The sequence below is a fragment of the Heteronotia binoei genome, unplaced genomic scaffold, assembly GCF_032191835.1.
Source record: "Heteronotia binoei isolate CCM8104 ecotype False Entrance Well unplaced genomic scaffold, APGP_CSIRO_Hbin_v1 ptg000322l, whole genome shotgun sequence".
Taxonomy (NCBI): Eukaryota; Metazoa; Chordata; class Lepidosauria; order Squamata; family Gekkonidae; genus Heteronotia; species Heteronotia binoei.
The window spans coordinates 358,662-375,470 of record NW_026800016.1 but is presented as its reverse complement, the minus strand read 5'-3'; the positions used below and the strand labels follow the sequence as shown (position 1 = coordinate 375,470).

Sequence of the window (16,809 nt, the reverse complement as noted above, 5' to 3'; positions counted from 1 at the left end):
TACCAGGAGTGTTCTGGGACTGGAACGACAGGCCCCAGAGTGGAATGAGAGCCCTTGGGGTACCAGGAGTGTTCTGCGACTGGAACGACAGGCCCCAGAGTGGAATGAGAGCCCTTGGGGTACCAGGAGTGTTCTGCGACTGGAATGACAGGCCCCAGGGTGGAATGAGAGCCCTTGGGGTACCAGGAGTGTTCTGGGACTGGAAGGACAAGCCCCAGAGTGGAAGGAGAGCCCTTGGGGTACCAGGAGTATTCTGGGACTGGAATGACAGGCCCCAGAGTGGAACGAGAGCACTTGGGGTACCAGGAGTGTTCTGGGACTGGAAGGACAAGCCCCAGAGTGGAACGAGAGCCCTTGGGGTACCAGGAGTTTTCTGGGACTGGAAGGACAAGCCCCAGAGTGGAATGAGAGCCCTTGGAGTACCAGGAGTGTTCTGGGACTGGAACAACAAGCCCCAGAGTGGAATGAGAGCCCTTAGGGTATCAGGAGTGTTCTGGGACTGGAAAGACAAGCCCCAGAGTGGAATGGGAGCCCTTGGGGTACCAGGAGTGTTCTGGGACTGGAATGATAGTCCCCAGAGTAGAATGAGAGCCCCTAGGGATAGGGGAAGTGATCCAGTCCCAGAACACTCTTGCTGCTTCGAAGGGCTGTCATTCCTCTCTGGTGCTCCAGCTGCAGTCCCTGATCTACCCCCCCCACACACACACACAAGATTAAAGGAGCATGTGCCAAGGAGACCAAGAGCAGTCCCCAAATATTAGGCATCAGGGCTCCGTGGGGCATCTCCTGAGGAAGGGGGGGGAGGCAGAGGGCACTGCTGAATGTCAGGGGGTCCCTTGGACCAGCATGGCCCCCACCTTCAGAACAGAGCCCCTGGCGGGGAGAGGCTGACTCAGGGGCAGAGAGCTTCCATCACATGCAGAAGCTCCCAGGTTTAATGACCCCCCCCCCCCCCGATTACATGCCCAGGGTTTAAAGGACAACAAGGACCTCAGAGAGCCCATGCCAGGCAGCAGAGGTGACAGGAGCAGTTCTGAGCCTCCAAAGACGGGCAGGTGGCAGAGAAGCACAGTGGAGTCTTGGCTTCTGTGTTTGCCGTGGAAAGTGCGGGGCATGGACCCACAGGGCAGCCCTGTTTTCAGGAAGGGAGTCTGAAGATCTGGGCCAAACCGAGGTGACCAGAGATGTTCTAGCCTCCTGGGGAAATTAAAAATTGATATGTCTCCAGGTCCTGATGGGACTATACACCCAAGAGTTCTTCGGGAACTCAGATGTAACATCGTTGATCCACTAACTTGTATATCACAGAGCCACAGAGTTGGAAGGTGCACAGAGGCCATCCAGTCCAACCCCTGCTCCATGCAGGATCAGCCTAGAGCATCCCTGACAAGTGTTCATCCAGCTGGAGGGGGAGCTCACCACCTCCTTAGGTAGCCACTGAACAACTCTGACTGTAAAAAAGGGTTTCCTAATATGCAGCTGGTACCTTTCCATCCTCAATTCAAAACCATGATTGCGAGTGCTCTCCTTTGCTGCCAAGAGGAACAACTCCCTGCCCTTCCTAGGTGACAGTAAATTCAGCCACTGAACCAGAAGACTGCAGCAAATGTTACACCAATTGTTAAAAAGGGATCCAGAGAGGGAATTACAGGCTAGTCAGCCTAACGCCTGTCTCCAGGCCAATGAGTAGAAACTGTCATCAAAGACAGAATGGTCAGGCACACGGAGGGACAAAGGCTGCAGGGGGAAAATCAGCACGGCTTCTGCAAAGGGAAGTCCCGCCTCACCAACTTTTTGGAGTTCTCGGAGAAAGTGAACAAGCACGCAGACAGCGGTGACCTGGCAGACATCACAGACTTGGACTTTCAAAGGGTCTTTGACGAGGTACTCCCCCCACCAAAGACTCCCACCAAGTAAACTTTGCAGTCATGGAATAAGAGGACGGGTTCTCTTAGGGATTAAAACCTGGTAAAACGAGAGGAAGCAAAGAGCCAGAATCAATGACCAGTTTGTACCAAGGAGGCGAGGAAGCCCTCCATGGGTCGCACAAGGACCACTATTGGGGCCGGTGCTGTTTAATTTATCCACAGATGTTCTGGAAGGAAGGGTGAGTAGCGTAGGGGCCAAGTTTCCAGGTGGCACAAGATTATTCAGGATGGCAAAGCCCGAGGCTGACTGTGAGCAGCTCCAAGAGGATCTTTGCTAACTGGGGGAGTGGGCGACAACGTGGCAAAGGAAGTTCAAGGTTGGCAAACAGGGCTTTTTTTAATAGCAGGAGCTCCTTTGCATAGGAAGTCACACACCCCTGATGTAGCCTATCCTCCAAGAGCTTCCAGGGCCTACTGGAAGCTTCAGGAGAACTGGCTACATCAGGGGTGTGTGGCCTAATATGCAAAGGAGTTCTAGTCACAAGAAAAGCCTTGTAGATAAATGTCAGGTGATGCACACGGGGTGGCGGGGGGGGGGGAATCTCAGCTAGTGGGGTGTGAACCTGCTGAGAGTGAGAGAGAAAGAGGCCTTGGGGCTGTAGTGGCCAGCTCAGTGAAAATGTCAACCCAAACTCTATGCTTGCGATTATTAGGAAAGGGACTGAAAATAAAATGCCGCTATTGTAATCGACCCTGTATAGAATGATTAAAGGGTTAGAACCCTTTCCCTATGAAGAAAGGTTGAAACGCTTGGGGCTCTTCAGCTTGGATAAACGTTGACTGCAGGGTGACATGATTGAGGGTTACAAGATTATGCATGGGATAGAGAAGACAGAGAAAGACGCACTTTTCTCCCTTTCTTACAATATGAAAACTCATGGACATTCATTCACATTGCTGAGCAGACAGGTTAGAACAGATAAAAGGAAGTATTTCTTCACCCAAAGGGGGATTAACAAATGGAATTCACTGCCACAGGAGGTGGCGGCTGCAAACATAGCCAGCTTAAAGAGGGGATTGGATCAACATCTAGAGCAGAGGTCCATCAGTGGCTATTAGCCACAAGATATAGAAGGAACTCTTTGTCTGGGGCAGTGATGCTCTGTATTCTTGGTGCTTTGGGGGGGGGGGGGGGGCACAGTGGGAGGGCTTCTAATGTCCTGGCCCCACTGGTGGACCTCCTGATGGCACCTGGGGTTTTTTGGCCCCTGTGTGACACAGAGGGTTGGACTGGATGAGCCATTGGCCTGATCCAACAGGGCTTCTCTTATGTTCCTATGTCTGGGGCAGTGATGCTCTGTATTCTTGGTGCTTGGGGGGGGGGGCACAGTGGGAGGGCTTCTAGTGTCCTGGCCCCACTGATGGACCTCCTGGTGGTATATTTTGCATTATAATAAGTTGCAAATAAAATCAATAAAATATAGTCATAGCTGGTTGGAGCCGCTTTCCTATGAGGCTGCAGAGTCTGGGACTTTTCAGTTTAGAAAAGAGATGACTAAGGGGGAACATGGTAGATATTTATAAAATTATGAGTGTGCTGGAGAGGGCTGACAAACAGAATTTCCCCCCTTCTGTCAAAATACTGGAACTTGAGGGCACCCAATGGAGCTGAGGGGCAGGAATGTGGAACCTGCTGCCAGAGGATGTTCTGATGGCCACAGGAACAGCCAGGAAATTAGACAGCTGCATGGAGGAGAAGCCGAGCAGTGGCTCTTAGCCATTCTGACTGAGTGGATCCTCCACTTTCACAGGCAGTCCACCTCTGAATCTCAGTGCCAGCAGGCGGCATCAGGGGAAGGCCTCGGCCTCTCTGCCCTGTTTGTCAGCCCTCCAAGGCAACTGGTTGGCCCTTGTGTGAGGCAGGAGGCTGGACTAGATGGACCCTCACTGGTCTGACCCAGCAGCGCTCTTCTGGTGTTCTTCTCAGGGGAAGGCCTCAGCCTCTCTGCCCTGTTTGTCAGCCCTCCAAGGCAACTGGTTGGCCCTTGTGTGAGGCAGGAGGCTGGACTAGATGGACCCTCACTGGTCTGACCCAGCAGCGCTCTTCTGAGGCTCTTCTCAGGGGAAGGCCTTGGCCTCTCTGCCCTGTTTGTCAGCCCTCCAAGGCAACTGGTTGGCCCTTGTGTGAGGCAGGAGGCTGGACTAGATGGACCCTCACTGGTCTGACCCAGCAGCGCTCTTCTGAGGCTCTTCTCAGGGGAAGGCCTCGGCCTCTCTGCCCTGTTTGTCAGCCCTCCAAGGCAACTGGTTGGCCCTTGTGTGAGGCAGGAGGCTGGACTAGATGGACCCTCACTGGTCTGACCCAGCAGTGCTCTTCTGAGGCTCTTCTCAGGGGAAGGCCTCGGCCTCTCTGCCCTGTTTGTCAGCCCTCCAAGGCAACTGGCTGGCCACTGTGTGAGACAGGAGGCTGGACTAGATGGACCCTCACTGGCCTGACCCAGCAGGGGTTATGATTCAAGAAAGATCCGTAAAAACATAACATCCAATATTTTGTGTCACACAGTGGCCAAAACCCAACTGCCATCAGGGGGGCCAGACCAGGTGACACCAGTGGGGCCAGACTCCAGAGGTCCTCTCATTGTTGCCCCCCAAGCACCAAGAATATAGAGCATCACTGCCCCAGACAGAGAGTTTCAATGATAAGCTGTGGCTAGTAGTCACAGATGGACCTTTGCTCCAGATGCCTATCCAATCCCCTCTTGAAGCTGGCTATGCTTGCAGCCGCCACCACCTCCTGTGGCAGTGAATTCCACATGATAATCACCCTTTGGGGGAAGAAGGACTTCCTTTTATCCGTTCTTCTAACCCGACTGCTCAGCAATTTCATTGAGTGCCCACGAGTTCTAGTATTGTGAGAAAGGGAGAAAAGGACTTCTTTATCCGCTTTCTCCATCCCATGCTTAATCTTGTCAACCTCTATCATGTCACCCTGCAGTCGACGTTTCTCCAAGCTAAAGAGCCCCAAGCCTGTTCACCTTTCTTCCTAGGAAAAGGGTTCCAACCCTTGAATCATTCCAGTTGCCCTTTTCTGGACTTTTCCCCGTGCTGCGATAGCGTTTTTGAGGTGTGGTGACCAGAACTGTACACCGTCTTCCAAAGGAGGCTGCACCAACTTCACGTGCAGCTTAGGGGGGCAGGGCCACTGGGCTCTAGGGAGGTTTGTAGTTCAGTGAAAGGATGGGGGGGCAGGCAGGCTGGGGACGTGGGAGAGGGGACGCTGCTGCCCACCTCCAGAGGCCAAAGGCTGGGCTCTGTGGGGCAGCTCAGCTCACAGGGGATGGGAAAGAGCCACTCTTGGTGGTCAGTAGAGGCTGAGAGAGAGGCACACTCTCGTGATGCATTCATGGCCTGCCTGGTGCCTTCCCACTGCGACAGCTGCAGCAGAACTTTTGCTTGTCAAAGGCTGAGGCTGAAAGATCAAATATCTCATGCCGGGAGGGAGTGGGGGAGGGGCCGCTCTTTCCTGAGAGAAGAATGTGGGGTGGGGGGCTGCTGGAGAAGGGCCGTGGAGCTGAGCCTGCCTGCCCTTTCTGCTGCACAAGGCAAAGGCCTTGTTTATCCACAGCAGCTGTTGGGTCTCCAAATCTCTCTGGCCCACTTTCCCAGCAGCCCCCAAAGAATCTGAGACGGCCTCAACAGACAAGAGACAGGAAACAGCCCAGGAAGCTCTGAGGCCCCTCGCCTCCCCACCCCCCAGTCTCCAGGTGGAGCCTGGAGAACTCCTGCTTTTCCAACGGAGCTCCAGCTGGCAGAAAAGGGCTGCTGGGAAGGGCGGCCTCAAGGGCAATGTACCAGGCTGAGGCCCCTCCCCAAGCCCCGCCCTCTCCCAGCTCCACCCCCAAAGTCTCCACATCCAGCAACCCTATCCCGCCTCCCAGGCAGTTGCATCCCTCCTGCTTGCAACACCCCAGAGGGCTCCCAGCAGCTGGGGCACCACCACCACAAAGGCCCCTCCTCAGACTCACATTGGAGGGAGAGGAAGAAGAAGAGGCTCCAGCAACCACCCCTCTGAACTGCGCCCGGAGGCAGGCTCCTCTGGTCAGCGCACAGCTGTGCTTCCAGCTAGTTTACCTCCCAAGAGAGCTGAAGAGAGACCACGCCACAGTGGGGGCTCCTCCAGCTGCCACTAAGAAACCACGCAGCGGCCTAAGCAGGGAACAAGCAGCAGAGGCAGCCCCTTCAGGCAGCAGGGGGTCCAGGCACCTGCCCCCCCCCAGACCCGGTGCTGAGGGCAAGAGAGAGAGAGAGAACAGCCTTCTGAGTCCATCAGGGGAGGGTGGGACACAAATGGAATAAAATAAATAAATGTTCTTATTTCAGAGGGGTTTCAGTGGGCAGCCGTATCAGCTGGCAGTCAAAGGAGAAGGTTTGTGTCTGGGAGCCCAAGAAGATTCCCGGGAGAGAAGCTTCCCAGAGCCAAAGCGACCCCCACCGGGCCAAGGGAGCTCTGACCCCCCCCCCCCCACAGCACCCCACATTTTGTTGGTCTTTAAGGTGCACACGGCACAAATCTAGCTGGCTTTATTTAGATCACATTTCCTTCAAAGTGTCAGCTGCGCTGCAGTAAACTTCTCTTTTTAAAGGAGCCTGTTTAAAATCCAGTCTGACCATAAGGCACAACTGCCAGCGCAGGGCGAGGGTTAAAGTGCTGGGTGAGGATCCTGGACACCTGGGTTCAAATCCCCACTCGGCCATGTTGACAAACGTAAGAGTGAAGACTGTGACCAGTATTCCCCTGGTCAGGAATACTGAAGAAGGGGCTTCAAGAGGGGTGGGAGTGTCTTCAAAGCAAAATATTGAAGGCCCAATCACAAACCATTCCTATGAGAAGGAAAAATGGGAAGAGCCTAAAGAAGCTGAGGTGGCTCCATAAACAGCTCTCTAAAGACTTGAGAAATGAAAAATGACTCGTTTTGGAAATGGAAGGAGGGCCTGATAAGCAAGGATGAATATAAACAAATCAGCAGTGCCTGTAGAGAAAGAGTCAGGAAAACTAAAGCGCAGTATGAGCTTAGGCTGGGCAAAGATGCTAAAAACAACAAAAAAGGGTTCTTTTCTTATGTTCAAAGTAAGAGCAAGCGCAAGGTGCCTACCCTTGTGGGGACAGGAAAGTGGAATTGTGATTAAGAGAGGGCAGAACTGCTCTATTCCCAGTTTTCTGGCACTCCACATGGCAAAAGCAGAACATATAATGGGGGTATGGAGTTCCAACCTAGGATCAGCATAAGGGTAGTACATAAACACCTAGTTCAGCGATGCCAAACATGCAGCCCAAGGGCCAGATCAGGCCTGTAAGCAACTGTCATCTGCTTCCTTCTCTCTCTCTTGCTTCCTTCTGCATCGCAGCTTTCTTTGCCAGGCTTGCTCAATCGCACAAGAGCTACAGAGCAAAGCCTCTGTTTTCTCCATTGCCTGACCAGCACATGAAGCTCGCAATGCCTAGCCATTTCATATTTTCCCCGGGTCTTAGGCTCAGAGCACTGACTATGAGATTTCTGTAATGGATGTCAATAAATCGAAAGTAGGTTTGCAACTTACAAACACACACCTGCACAACACCTGAACAGCATACTCAAGATTGCTATAGCACAGGTATTGTCTCCAGATTCTGATGCAACAATTCAGAACAAGAGGTGTCAGTTATCAGAAACTGTTTAATAAAATATTGCAAGAGTGCTAATCTCTTAATCACATCGTAAGGTTTTTAAAAAATCTTTGTGTTTGTCTACGTCAGGGGTGGCCAACCGTGGCTCTCCAGATGTTTTTTGCCTACAACTTCCATCAGCCCCAGCCAGCATGGCTGGGGCTGATGGGAGTTGTAGGCAAAAAACATCTGGAGAGCTACCATTGGCCACCCCTGGTCTCTGTCCTTTATAAAGTTTATATCTCCACTACCTGGCATTATGTTTTATTACACCTGTGGCCCAGCCCAATAAGGTCTCACTTCTGTAATATCCAGCCCTCATAACAAATGAGTTCAAAACCCATGATCTAGTTTCTTTAAATGAAACTAAGTCCTTGGGGCGAGATGAACTGCATCAAAGAGCACTAAAAGAACTTGTGGATGTAATTTCGGAGCTCCTGGCCATTATTTCTGAGGATTCTTGGGAGGACATGTGAGGTGCCGAAGATTGGAGGAGGGCAAATGTTGTCCCCATCTTCAAGAAGGGGGAAAAGGAGGATCCAGGTAACTACCAACCTGTCAGCTTGACATCTGTATCAGGGGAAGTTTTAGAACAAATCGTTAAATGAATTTTAATGGGGTCTGGGGATAAATGACAAGTCCTGCATTTAGGTAGGAAAAATCCCATGCATGGTTATAGGATGGGAGAGACTTGTCTTAGCAGTAGTCTGTGCGAAAAGGATCTCGGGGTCTTAGTGGTGTTGGAGCAAGAATCTACATAAACCCAGTCTGACAGCTACAGTATGACAGCTGGTGATCTAGCTGCCAGGCTAGGTCACAGTGACCTGATCAGCAGACCGGCTTGAGCCGGCAGAAGCCAAGTGATGCAATCTGCTGAGTCAGCACGGCCAGGATTGGCTGCTTGGACTATATATGATCTGTGTGTGCATCACACAGGTCTCTCCCTGTGAGATGGTGGTTAGGCGAAGCACTTTGTCCGTGGAGGTGATATTGTATAGACTGCACAAGAGAGCACTTGTTGTGTATATATGTTAATACACCTTTTGGCACTAGTTGCACGTGTCTGCCTGATTTTCTTTCCTGAAGCCCTGTGTCGGGCAAGTCATCTCCCTCACTCTGCTACTCCCGCTCCGACAGGGTTATGGGCCCAGCACGCTTCCGCTGCGCGGAGGAGAGAGTTGAGAGTTGAGCTGACTGTGAGTTTGGAAAGAGCCGGAGGCGAGGAACGCCGGTGAAGGACACAGAAGCACCACCGTTCTCTGTTTGAGAGCCAGAGGGACGTCGGCAGCCAGCTGTGAGGAGGAGTCGGCACGATGGCTCAGCAACAGCTTGGAGTAGCCGTTGAGAAGCTCACCTCAGCCAACTACGCGGTGTGGAGCCTGAGAATGCAACACTACCTCAAGCGTGAAGGGCAATGGCTGTTCGTGAGTAACCCCCCTGCTGACTTATCTCCTGCCGAGACTGTGTTATCGGATAAGGCACTGGCCAACATAGTGCTATCTATAGGAGATGACCAGCTGGTTTATGTGCGAGGGAAGGACACTCCCAAGGCTGCCTGGGACGCGTTGAGTGCGGTGCATGTTAGCACCACTGCTGGTTCCCTCATGGCCTTGACAAGGAGGATGTTCCGCACCGTTATGCCGGCTGGAGGGTGTGTGAAAGATCACATCAAACGGCTAACGGACTGTTTCGTTGAGCTGGAGGCAAGAGGCAAGACTGTAGCTCCAGACGACAGAGTGTACATTTTGCTGTCGTCGTTGCCACCTGAGTACACTCCCCTGATAACTTCTCTGGAGACGGTGGACGTAGCGACCCTGACCATGGAATACGTCTGTGCCCACCTGCTTGACTTCCAAGAGAGAATTGCGGCCGTGAGCTGTCCGGGGGTGTCGGCCGGGCAGCGTGCTGTTATCGGTGTGTCCGGGAAGACAGCCAAGAACGAGCCAGCTTTTGCTGCTGGCAGGCGTCCGAAGGTGGAGGAAGTGGAGCCGACTGCGTTTGCAGTCCGTCGCTGCTATGGATGCGGGTCGTCGCAGCACCTGCTCCGAGCTTGCCCTGAGAGGGAGAAGAGGCGGGGGCGTGTGCGGCGAGAGCGGAGGACCGCCAGCCCGTGTGAGGAAGCAACCCGGCTGGTCACGTCTGCAGTAGAGAGCACAGGGTCTGCTTGGATTTTAGACTCCGGGGCAACGAGCCATCTCTGCTGCGAGAAGGAGTTGTTGAAAAACATTGACAGTCCTGAGCATAAGTATGTGAGATTGGCTGATGGGACCACTGCCAATTCTGTTTGCTCAGGCAATGTGGAATTTCCTGCACTGAAATGTATGTTGCAAAATGTGTTGTATGTACCCTCACTGCAGTCTAACCTGTTGAGTGTTAGCACACTGTTTGACCAGGGATACCAGGTGAGATTTGAGAAAACCTGCTGCAAAATCCTGGGAGGTGGGGGAAAGTTGCTTGTGACAGGAAAGAGGGAAGGTAAACTGTATGTGGTCCAGAGTGATTGTGCCCAGGTGGCTCAGGTGTCGAATGAGCCTGTGCACAATAATTGTATACATTTGCTCCATAGGAGACTTGGGCACTGCGGATTTAGGGCGTTAAAGAAAACCCTGGAGCTTGTGCCTAGTTTGAAAGTAAATCCTTGCAAATGTTACTTGGATTGCCAGGTCTGCAAGAAGACCAAAAGCAAGGCGTGTGCTGTTGCTAAAGAAAGCTCAAGGGAAAGCACACGAGCCCTGGAACTAGTCCATTTAGACGTTATTGGCCCATTGCCAAAGAGTCTGTCGGGGAGGAGATACTGCTTGGTGGCCACCGACGACCACACGAGGTACGCGTGGGTTTTCACCATGGTGCATAAGTCTGAGGTGTATAAGACATTCACCAAGTGGGTCAAAGCAGTGGAGAGACAATTAGGGGTTAATCTCCTAGCTGTACAAACCGACAGAGGGGGGGAATTCTTATCTAACCAGATGAAACGTTGGCTGGAGAACAAGGGCATTGCCCACCGTCTGACGAACCCGGCAACGCCCCGAGAAAATGGGCATGGGGCTGTATTGCAGAATGTGATGTATTGCATGTTAGAGGATGCACAACTGCCAATGACCTATTGGGCAGAAACCATACATGCAGCTGTTTCTTTGCAAAATAGGGTTTGGTGTAATACTGTGAAAAATGTGCCTTACAGGTTACTGTTGAACAAGACCCCAGATTTGAGTTCTTTAAAAGTCTTTGGGTCACGGGCTCGGGTTGGCATCCACTCCACGAGTAGCGGGGAGGGGGATGTCCGGGCAGAGAGCCTAATTTTTCTGGGCTACAAGCCAAGGGCCAGGTGTTATCGTTTCTGCAATAGCAAAAGCAAGATAACACTTAGTAAGAGTGCCCAGTTCAATGAAGAAAGCAGCTGGCCAAGGTTGCACTCCTTGCAGAAACAATTTGTCCTGCTGCCAAGTAGCGATAACGATGTTGGAGCGCAGCCCAGAACTCCAGCCCAGGAGGTGGCACCCAGTGGGGCTGGAGAAGGTGAGCCGAATGCTGGCACAGAGCCTGACGAGCAGAGTCAGGAGGCAGAGCCTCAAATGCAGGAACTGGAGGTAAAGTGTGAGAGTCAGGAGGTTCAACACCCAATTACAGGGGCAGAGCAACCAGCCCAGGAGGTGGGAACAGAGCAACCCGAAGAAGACAAAGCTGGTCCAAGCACAGGGCCACGGGTGTCTGCCAGGTCCACCAAAGGCCAACGTCCCGCTAGGTACAAGTGTCCCTATGTCACTCTGACTGCCAATCCAGACCCACCCGGATTTGAGGAAATGTTAAAAGAAAAGGCTAAGAAATGGAAAGCCTGGGTGGCAGAGTGCGAGGCAAGGGAGAAGGAGGCTGAAGCCAAGCGTCTGAAAGAGCTGGCTGAACAGGAACACGATGATGTGTTTTACAATCATGATGAGTTCCTGAACGAATTCCGGAAAGGGTTCCGAGCTACGTAAATATGAACTGTAATGTTGCTGGTGGACATGTATGTAAACTGTGTAAAGTGTTTTGGTGCACTGGGTTTAAATAGATTAGGAGGTGTGTTGGAGCAAGAATCTACATAAACCCAGTCTGACAGCTACAGTATGACAGCTGGTGATCTAGCTGCCAGGCTAGGTCACAGTGACCTGATCAGCAGACCGGCTTGAGCCGGCAGAAGCCAAGTGATGCAATCTGCTGAGTCAGCACGGCCAGGATTGGCTGCTTGGACTATATATGATCTGTGTGTGCATCACACAGGTCTCTCCCTGTGAGATGGTGGTTAGGCGAAGCACTTTGTCCGTGGAGGTGATATTGTATAGACTGCACAAGAGAGCACTTGTTGTGTATATATGTTAATACACCTTTTGGCACTAGTTGCACGTGTCTGCCTGATTTTCTTTCCTGAAGCCCTGTGTCGGGCAAGTCATCTCCCTCACTCTGCTACTCCCGCTCCGACAAGTGGATCATATGCTGAACATGAGTCAACAGTGTGATGCAGTGGCTAAAAAGGCCAATGCAATTTTGGGCTGTATCAACAGAAGTATAATATCTAGATCATGTACTGATGGTATCGCTTTACTCTGCTCTGGTAAGACCTCCCCTGGAGTATTGTGTTCAGTTTTGGGCACCACATTTTAAGAAGGATCTAGACAAGCTGGAAGGGGTCCAGAGGAGGGCGACAAAGATGGTGAGGGGTCTGGAGACCAAGTCCTATGAGGAAAGGTTGAAGGAGCTGGGGATGTTTAGCCTGGAGAGGAGGCAGATGAGAGGTGATACGATCACCATCTTCAAGTCCTTGAAGGGCTGTTCTATAGAGGATGGTGTGGAATTGTTTTCTGTGGCCCCGGAAGGTCGGACCAGAACCAGTGGGTTGAAATTAAATCAGAAGATTTTCCGGCTCAACATGAGGAAGAGCTTCCTGACAGTCAGAGCGGTTCCTCAGTGGAAGAGGCTTCCTCCTGGGGAGGTTTTTCAGCAGAGGCTGGATGGCCATGAAGATCCTGAGTTGGGCAGATGGTGAGAAGGAGGGCAGGAAGGGCTGCACCAGTGCTTAGTTCTCAGGGGCCATTCTTACACACCCAGGGAAAGGTTGATTGACACTTTAAGATGAGTCAGCAATTTTTCTCCAGGCCAGTTTGGCCGGGATCCCGGAGGGTTTTGCCATCTTCTGGGCATGGAGCAGTGGGGAGGTCCTTGTGAAGTTTCTGCACTGTGCAGGGGGTTAGATTAGATGACCCTGGAGGTCCCTTCCAACTCTCGGATTTTGTGATGTGATGATTCTCTGGATTTCCCTGGGTGACCTTGGCCCAGTCACAGTCTCTCTCAGCCTGGCCTACCTGACAGGGTTGTGGTGAGGATACAGAGGAAAGCATTCTGTCCCAGGGGGAGTGCTGACAGCCTCAAGAAGCTGCATTTATTAAGGCCTTTCGCTTTCTGCCCAGTGGGGGCATCAGACAGCCGCCCACCCGGTGTTCCCACTGCGGAGAAAGCCCTGCCTGGATGTCTTCTGGCGGAGGGCTGCTGGGAAACAAGGTGAGGCGGGGGCGGGGTGGAGGGGGGGTCGTCTGGATGGAGCCCTCCTCTCGCAGCCCCCCCCCCCCGCCGGCTGCAGGAGCGGAAAGGGCAGCCTCACCTTGTTTCCCAGCAGCGGGGAAGACATCAAAGGCCGCTGCGGCGGGAGAGAAGCCATTCCAGACATTCTAGCATTTCGGCGTGACCCAGCCTGTTCCCAAAAGAGCAGCCATAAACTGGAGGGGGGGAGGGGGCCGTGGGGAGGAAGTGCCAGGCAGACACAATGAGCGGCTCCCCCCCCCGCCCCCGCCTGCCACTGGGGACCCACCTCCCAGGGCCTTTGTGCGCTCGGGCTGGGCGAGATGGCCACGGCATGAAACCCGCACAAAAGACGCCGCCGCCGCCGCCGGGGGCTGAAGGAGGCCCGCAGCCCAGTTGGGCGGGGGTGGGGGGGGAGCACCTCGCAGCCTTGAACCCAGCCCCCTGGCCAGGCCTCCTGCCCCACACAGGCCCCGCAGCGCAGAAGGCAGAGCCGAGAGGCGGCTGGAGGGCGCGGGCTGTTCCCTGCTGGGGCTGGGCGGAGGGGGGGGGCTGCTGACCCCGACGCCTTCCCAGGAGGGGGCCGGACCGAGAGCTGCCCTGGCTCAGGCCGCACAAGTCTCCCGCAGCAGCCGCGGCCATCTGCCGCACCCAGGCTCCGCGGCCAAGCGCCAGGCGGCCTGCAGGCCCTCCTGGGGCGGGAGGGGACGAGACGAGACCCCTGCCTGGCGTGGCGGGCCAAGGCAGGAGCTCGGCGGCTGGGGCTGCAGGCCAGCCTCACGCCCTTCCTCGCTCCTCCTCCTCCTCCTCCCGTCCAGCCAGCGGCGCCGGGGGGGGGCCGAGCGCGGCGACCCTCCCTCCCTCCCTCGCTCGCTCCGTCGGTCGGTCGGTGGGCTGCCTCACCTCGCCCGTTGGCCTGGATGAACTGGACGGCCGTCTCGGGGCCGCTGCCGCCGCCTCCTCCCCCGCCGCTGCCTCCGCCGCCGCCGCCGGCGTGGTGGTGGTGGGGGTCGTGGGGGGCGTAGATGTGGTAGCGGACGGTGAGGTTGGCGGCCTCGTGCAGCTCCTCGTAGACGCCCTCGATGGTGAAGTAGAAGGGCCGGTCGTCGGTCTTGCGGTCCACGTAGAGCAGCGCGGCGCGGGAGCTCCAGTTGAAGAGCTCGTGCAGGTGGGCCACGAAGGCGCCGAGCTTGGGCGCCGACGGGCCGGTGCGCACCAGGGTGCTGAAGCCGTCCTTCTTGCGGCTGAAGCCCGAGGCCACGGCGCCGGCGGTGAGCAGCGGCAGGCGCCAGTGCGAGGCGAAGCGGCCCACCGAGGCGGCCGGGTAGACGCAGCCGGGGCCCAGCAGCACGTCCGGGTCGTGGTAGAGCATCAGGTCCACCGCCTTGAGCGGCGCCACGTACTCCGAGCAGGCGCCGTTCAGCTCCGACGTGTTGAAGAAGGTGCGCACCGACAGGCCGGCCGCCCGCAGCCCCGGCTCCAGCGCCTCGAGCGCCAGCGCCACCGCCGGCGCCACACGCGGCCAGGCCCACGGGTAGCTCACGTTGTGCTGCGGCAGCACCACCGCCATCGTCACCACCGTGCCGCTGCCGTTGCCGCTGCCCGCGCCCTCGGGGCCCGAGGAGGAGGAGCAGCAGGCGGCCGCCAGCGCCAGGGCCAGCGCCAGCACGAGCAGCGGCCGGGCCATGGCCGGGCTCTCCTCGCTCGCTCGCTCGGGGTCCCTTCTGCGACGGCACGGCGGCTGCGCTCGGCTCCACCGGAGAGGCCGCCCCCTCCCTCCCCTCCCCTCCCCGCCCTCCCTCCCCCCGGGCCAGAGGGCAGCGCCCCCTGCTGCCTCCCGCCCGCCCCCCAGCCCGGCCCGCCGGCGGCCGCGCCTCGCTCCCTGCTGGCTGCCCGCTGCTGCTGCTGCTGCTGCTTCCGAACGCGTGGCGGGAGCTCGAGGCGAGCAGCAGCCGCAGCCGCAGCGCTTCCCCGGGGCCCTGCCTCGCCCTCGCCCTCGCCTCGGCTGGCCGGCTGGCTGGCTGGCTGGCTGCAGGAGCGCCGGGCGGGCGGGCGCTGTCGGGGACCTCCCTGCAGCCTTCGCCGCTCAGCCGGGCCGGGCCGGGCACCCGAGAGAGCCAAGCCGCCCCGAGCGGAGCGGAGCCCGGCTGGCCCTGCGGCCCCAAGGCTCTTGCGGCGCTGCAGAGGGAAGGGAAGGGAAGGCGCGGCGCCCGGCCGGCCGGCCTCTTTGGAGAGCTTCGGTAAAGGGCGGCGGGGGAGGGGGGGGGGTCGGGTGGAGAACGAAGGACCTAAGCCCCCCGCCCCCCCCCCCCGGAATCTGGACTTTGGGGATTCCTCGTTGTTCTCGGGAGCGCGCTCTGCCCTCCCGGGCTGGCCTGCGGGACACGGCGACCGGGGGGGGGGGGGAGAAGATTCTCTCTTGGGGGGAGGGGTTGCCAGCTCGGCGAGGGGGATTCCTGGAGATGTGGGGGCTGGAGCTTGAGGGCGGGGCCTCGGCAGAGTCGGATGCCACAGAGTCCCTCACCCCCTCCCGCCCCACCAATTCCCTCCCGGTGGACGGGCCACTAGAGGTAGGGAACGTTGGCGCTCCAGATGTTTTTTGCCTACATCTCCCATCAGCCCCAGCCATTGGCCATGCTGGCCGGGGCTGTTGGGAGTTGTAGGCAAAGCATCTGGAGAGCTCCCGTTGGCCACCCCTGCCATAGAGTCTCTCCCCCCCCCCCCCCCGTGAAGGGATCCCTCTAGTTTCTGGAGAGCAGCTGCGATGGCGGAGAGCTCCAGGCGCCCCAGACCCTTCTCTGATGCGGCGGCACCTGGGGGCCAAGGCAGGGAGAGACCGCCCGCCAGCCCGCCCTGGGACTGCCAGCCGTCCTGGTGAAGAAGGAGTGCGTGGGCGAGGAGACTGGGGGGCCTTCCATGGGCTGCTTGATGCGGCTTTCAGTTCTAGTCAGACCTTAATTGGCATGAAAGTCAGAAGGATTCACAATCAAAAGTAGGTACAAGAACCTGAAGTGCAGTAAGAACAATACATAAAGCAATCAATTAAAATGGCAGCCAATAATACTAATCAAGAGTAGACACCTAGCAATTAAAATACAGTAGTATGCCTAGATTTAATTTTGTAGGCTTCTACTAAGAAATTCCCAACGCATGTAGTAGTGTGGGGATTAACATCTTTGAAAAAGTAGGACAGAGTTTTCCTTTTAGTAAATACATTGTGTTGGAGATATTTAGCTAAAAATTGTCTACCTTGTAAGGCCAGGAAAGGACATTCTAAAATAATATGGGATATAGAATCAAGGACTCCTAATTCACATGGACATAATCTATTTTGGAGAGGAACTGTCTAAACCTACCAAAGAGAACTGTTGATGGGAAGGCATTTAAACGTGCCAGAGTAAAAATCCTCTTGGAGAGGAGTGACAAGTGGAGGGCCTCAGGGATCTGTCCTGGGACCTGTTTTGTTCAACATCTTTATCAATGATTTGGATGAAGGAATAGAGGGAATGCTTATTAAATTTGCCGATGATACTAAATTGGGAGGGGCTGCAAACACAGAAGAAGACGGAAACAGGATACAGGATGACCTTGACAGGCTGGGAAACTGGGCTAAAACCAGTAACACGAAGTTAAACAGGGATAAATGTCAAGTTCTGCATGTTAGATCAGGCCAATGGCCCATCCAGT

General features: G+C 55.4%; 1 protein-coding gene across 1 annotated transcript in view; it reads right to left on the bottom strand.

Annotated features, from left to right (window-relative positions):
• Positions 1 to 14,809, bottom strand: part of NPR2 (natriuretic peptide receptor 2) — a 45,982-nt gene extending 31,173 nt beyond the window's left edge. The window contains exon 1 of the mRNA XM_060263514.1: positions 14,113 to 14,809. Within this exon, the coding sequence (XP_060119497.1) occupies positions 14,113 to 14,809 (697 nt within the window). The remainder of the gene's footprint in view (positions 1 to 14,112) is intronic.
• Positions 14,810 to 16,809: the final 2,000 nt, after the last annotated feature.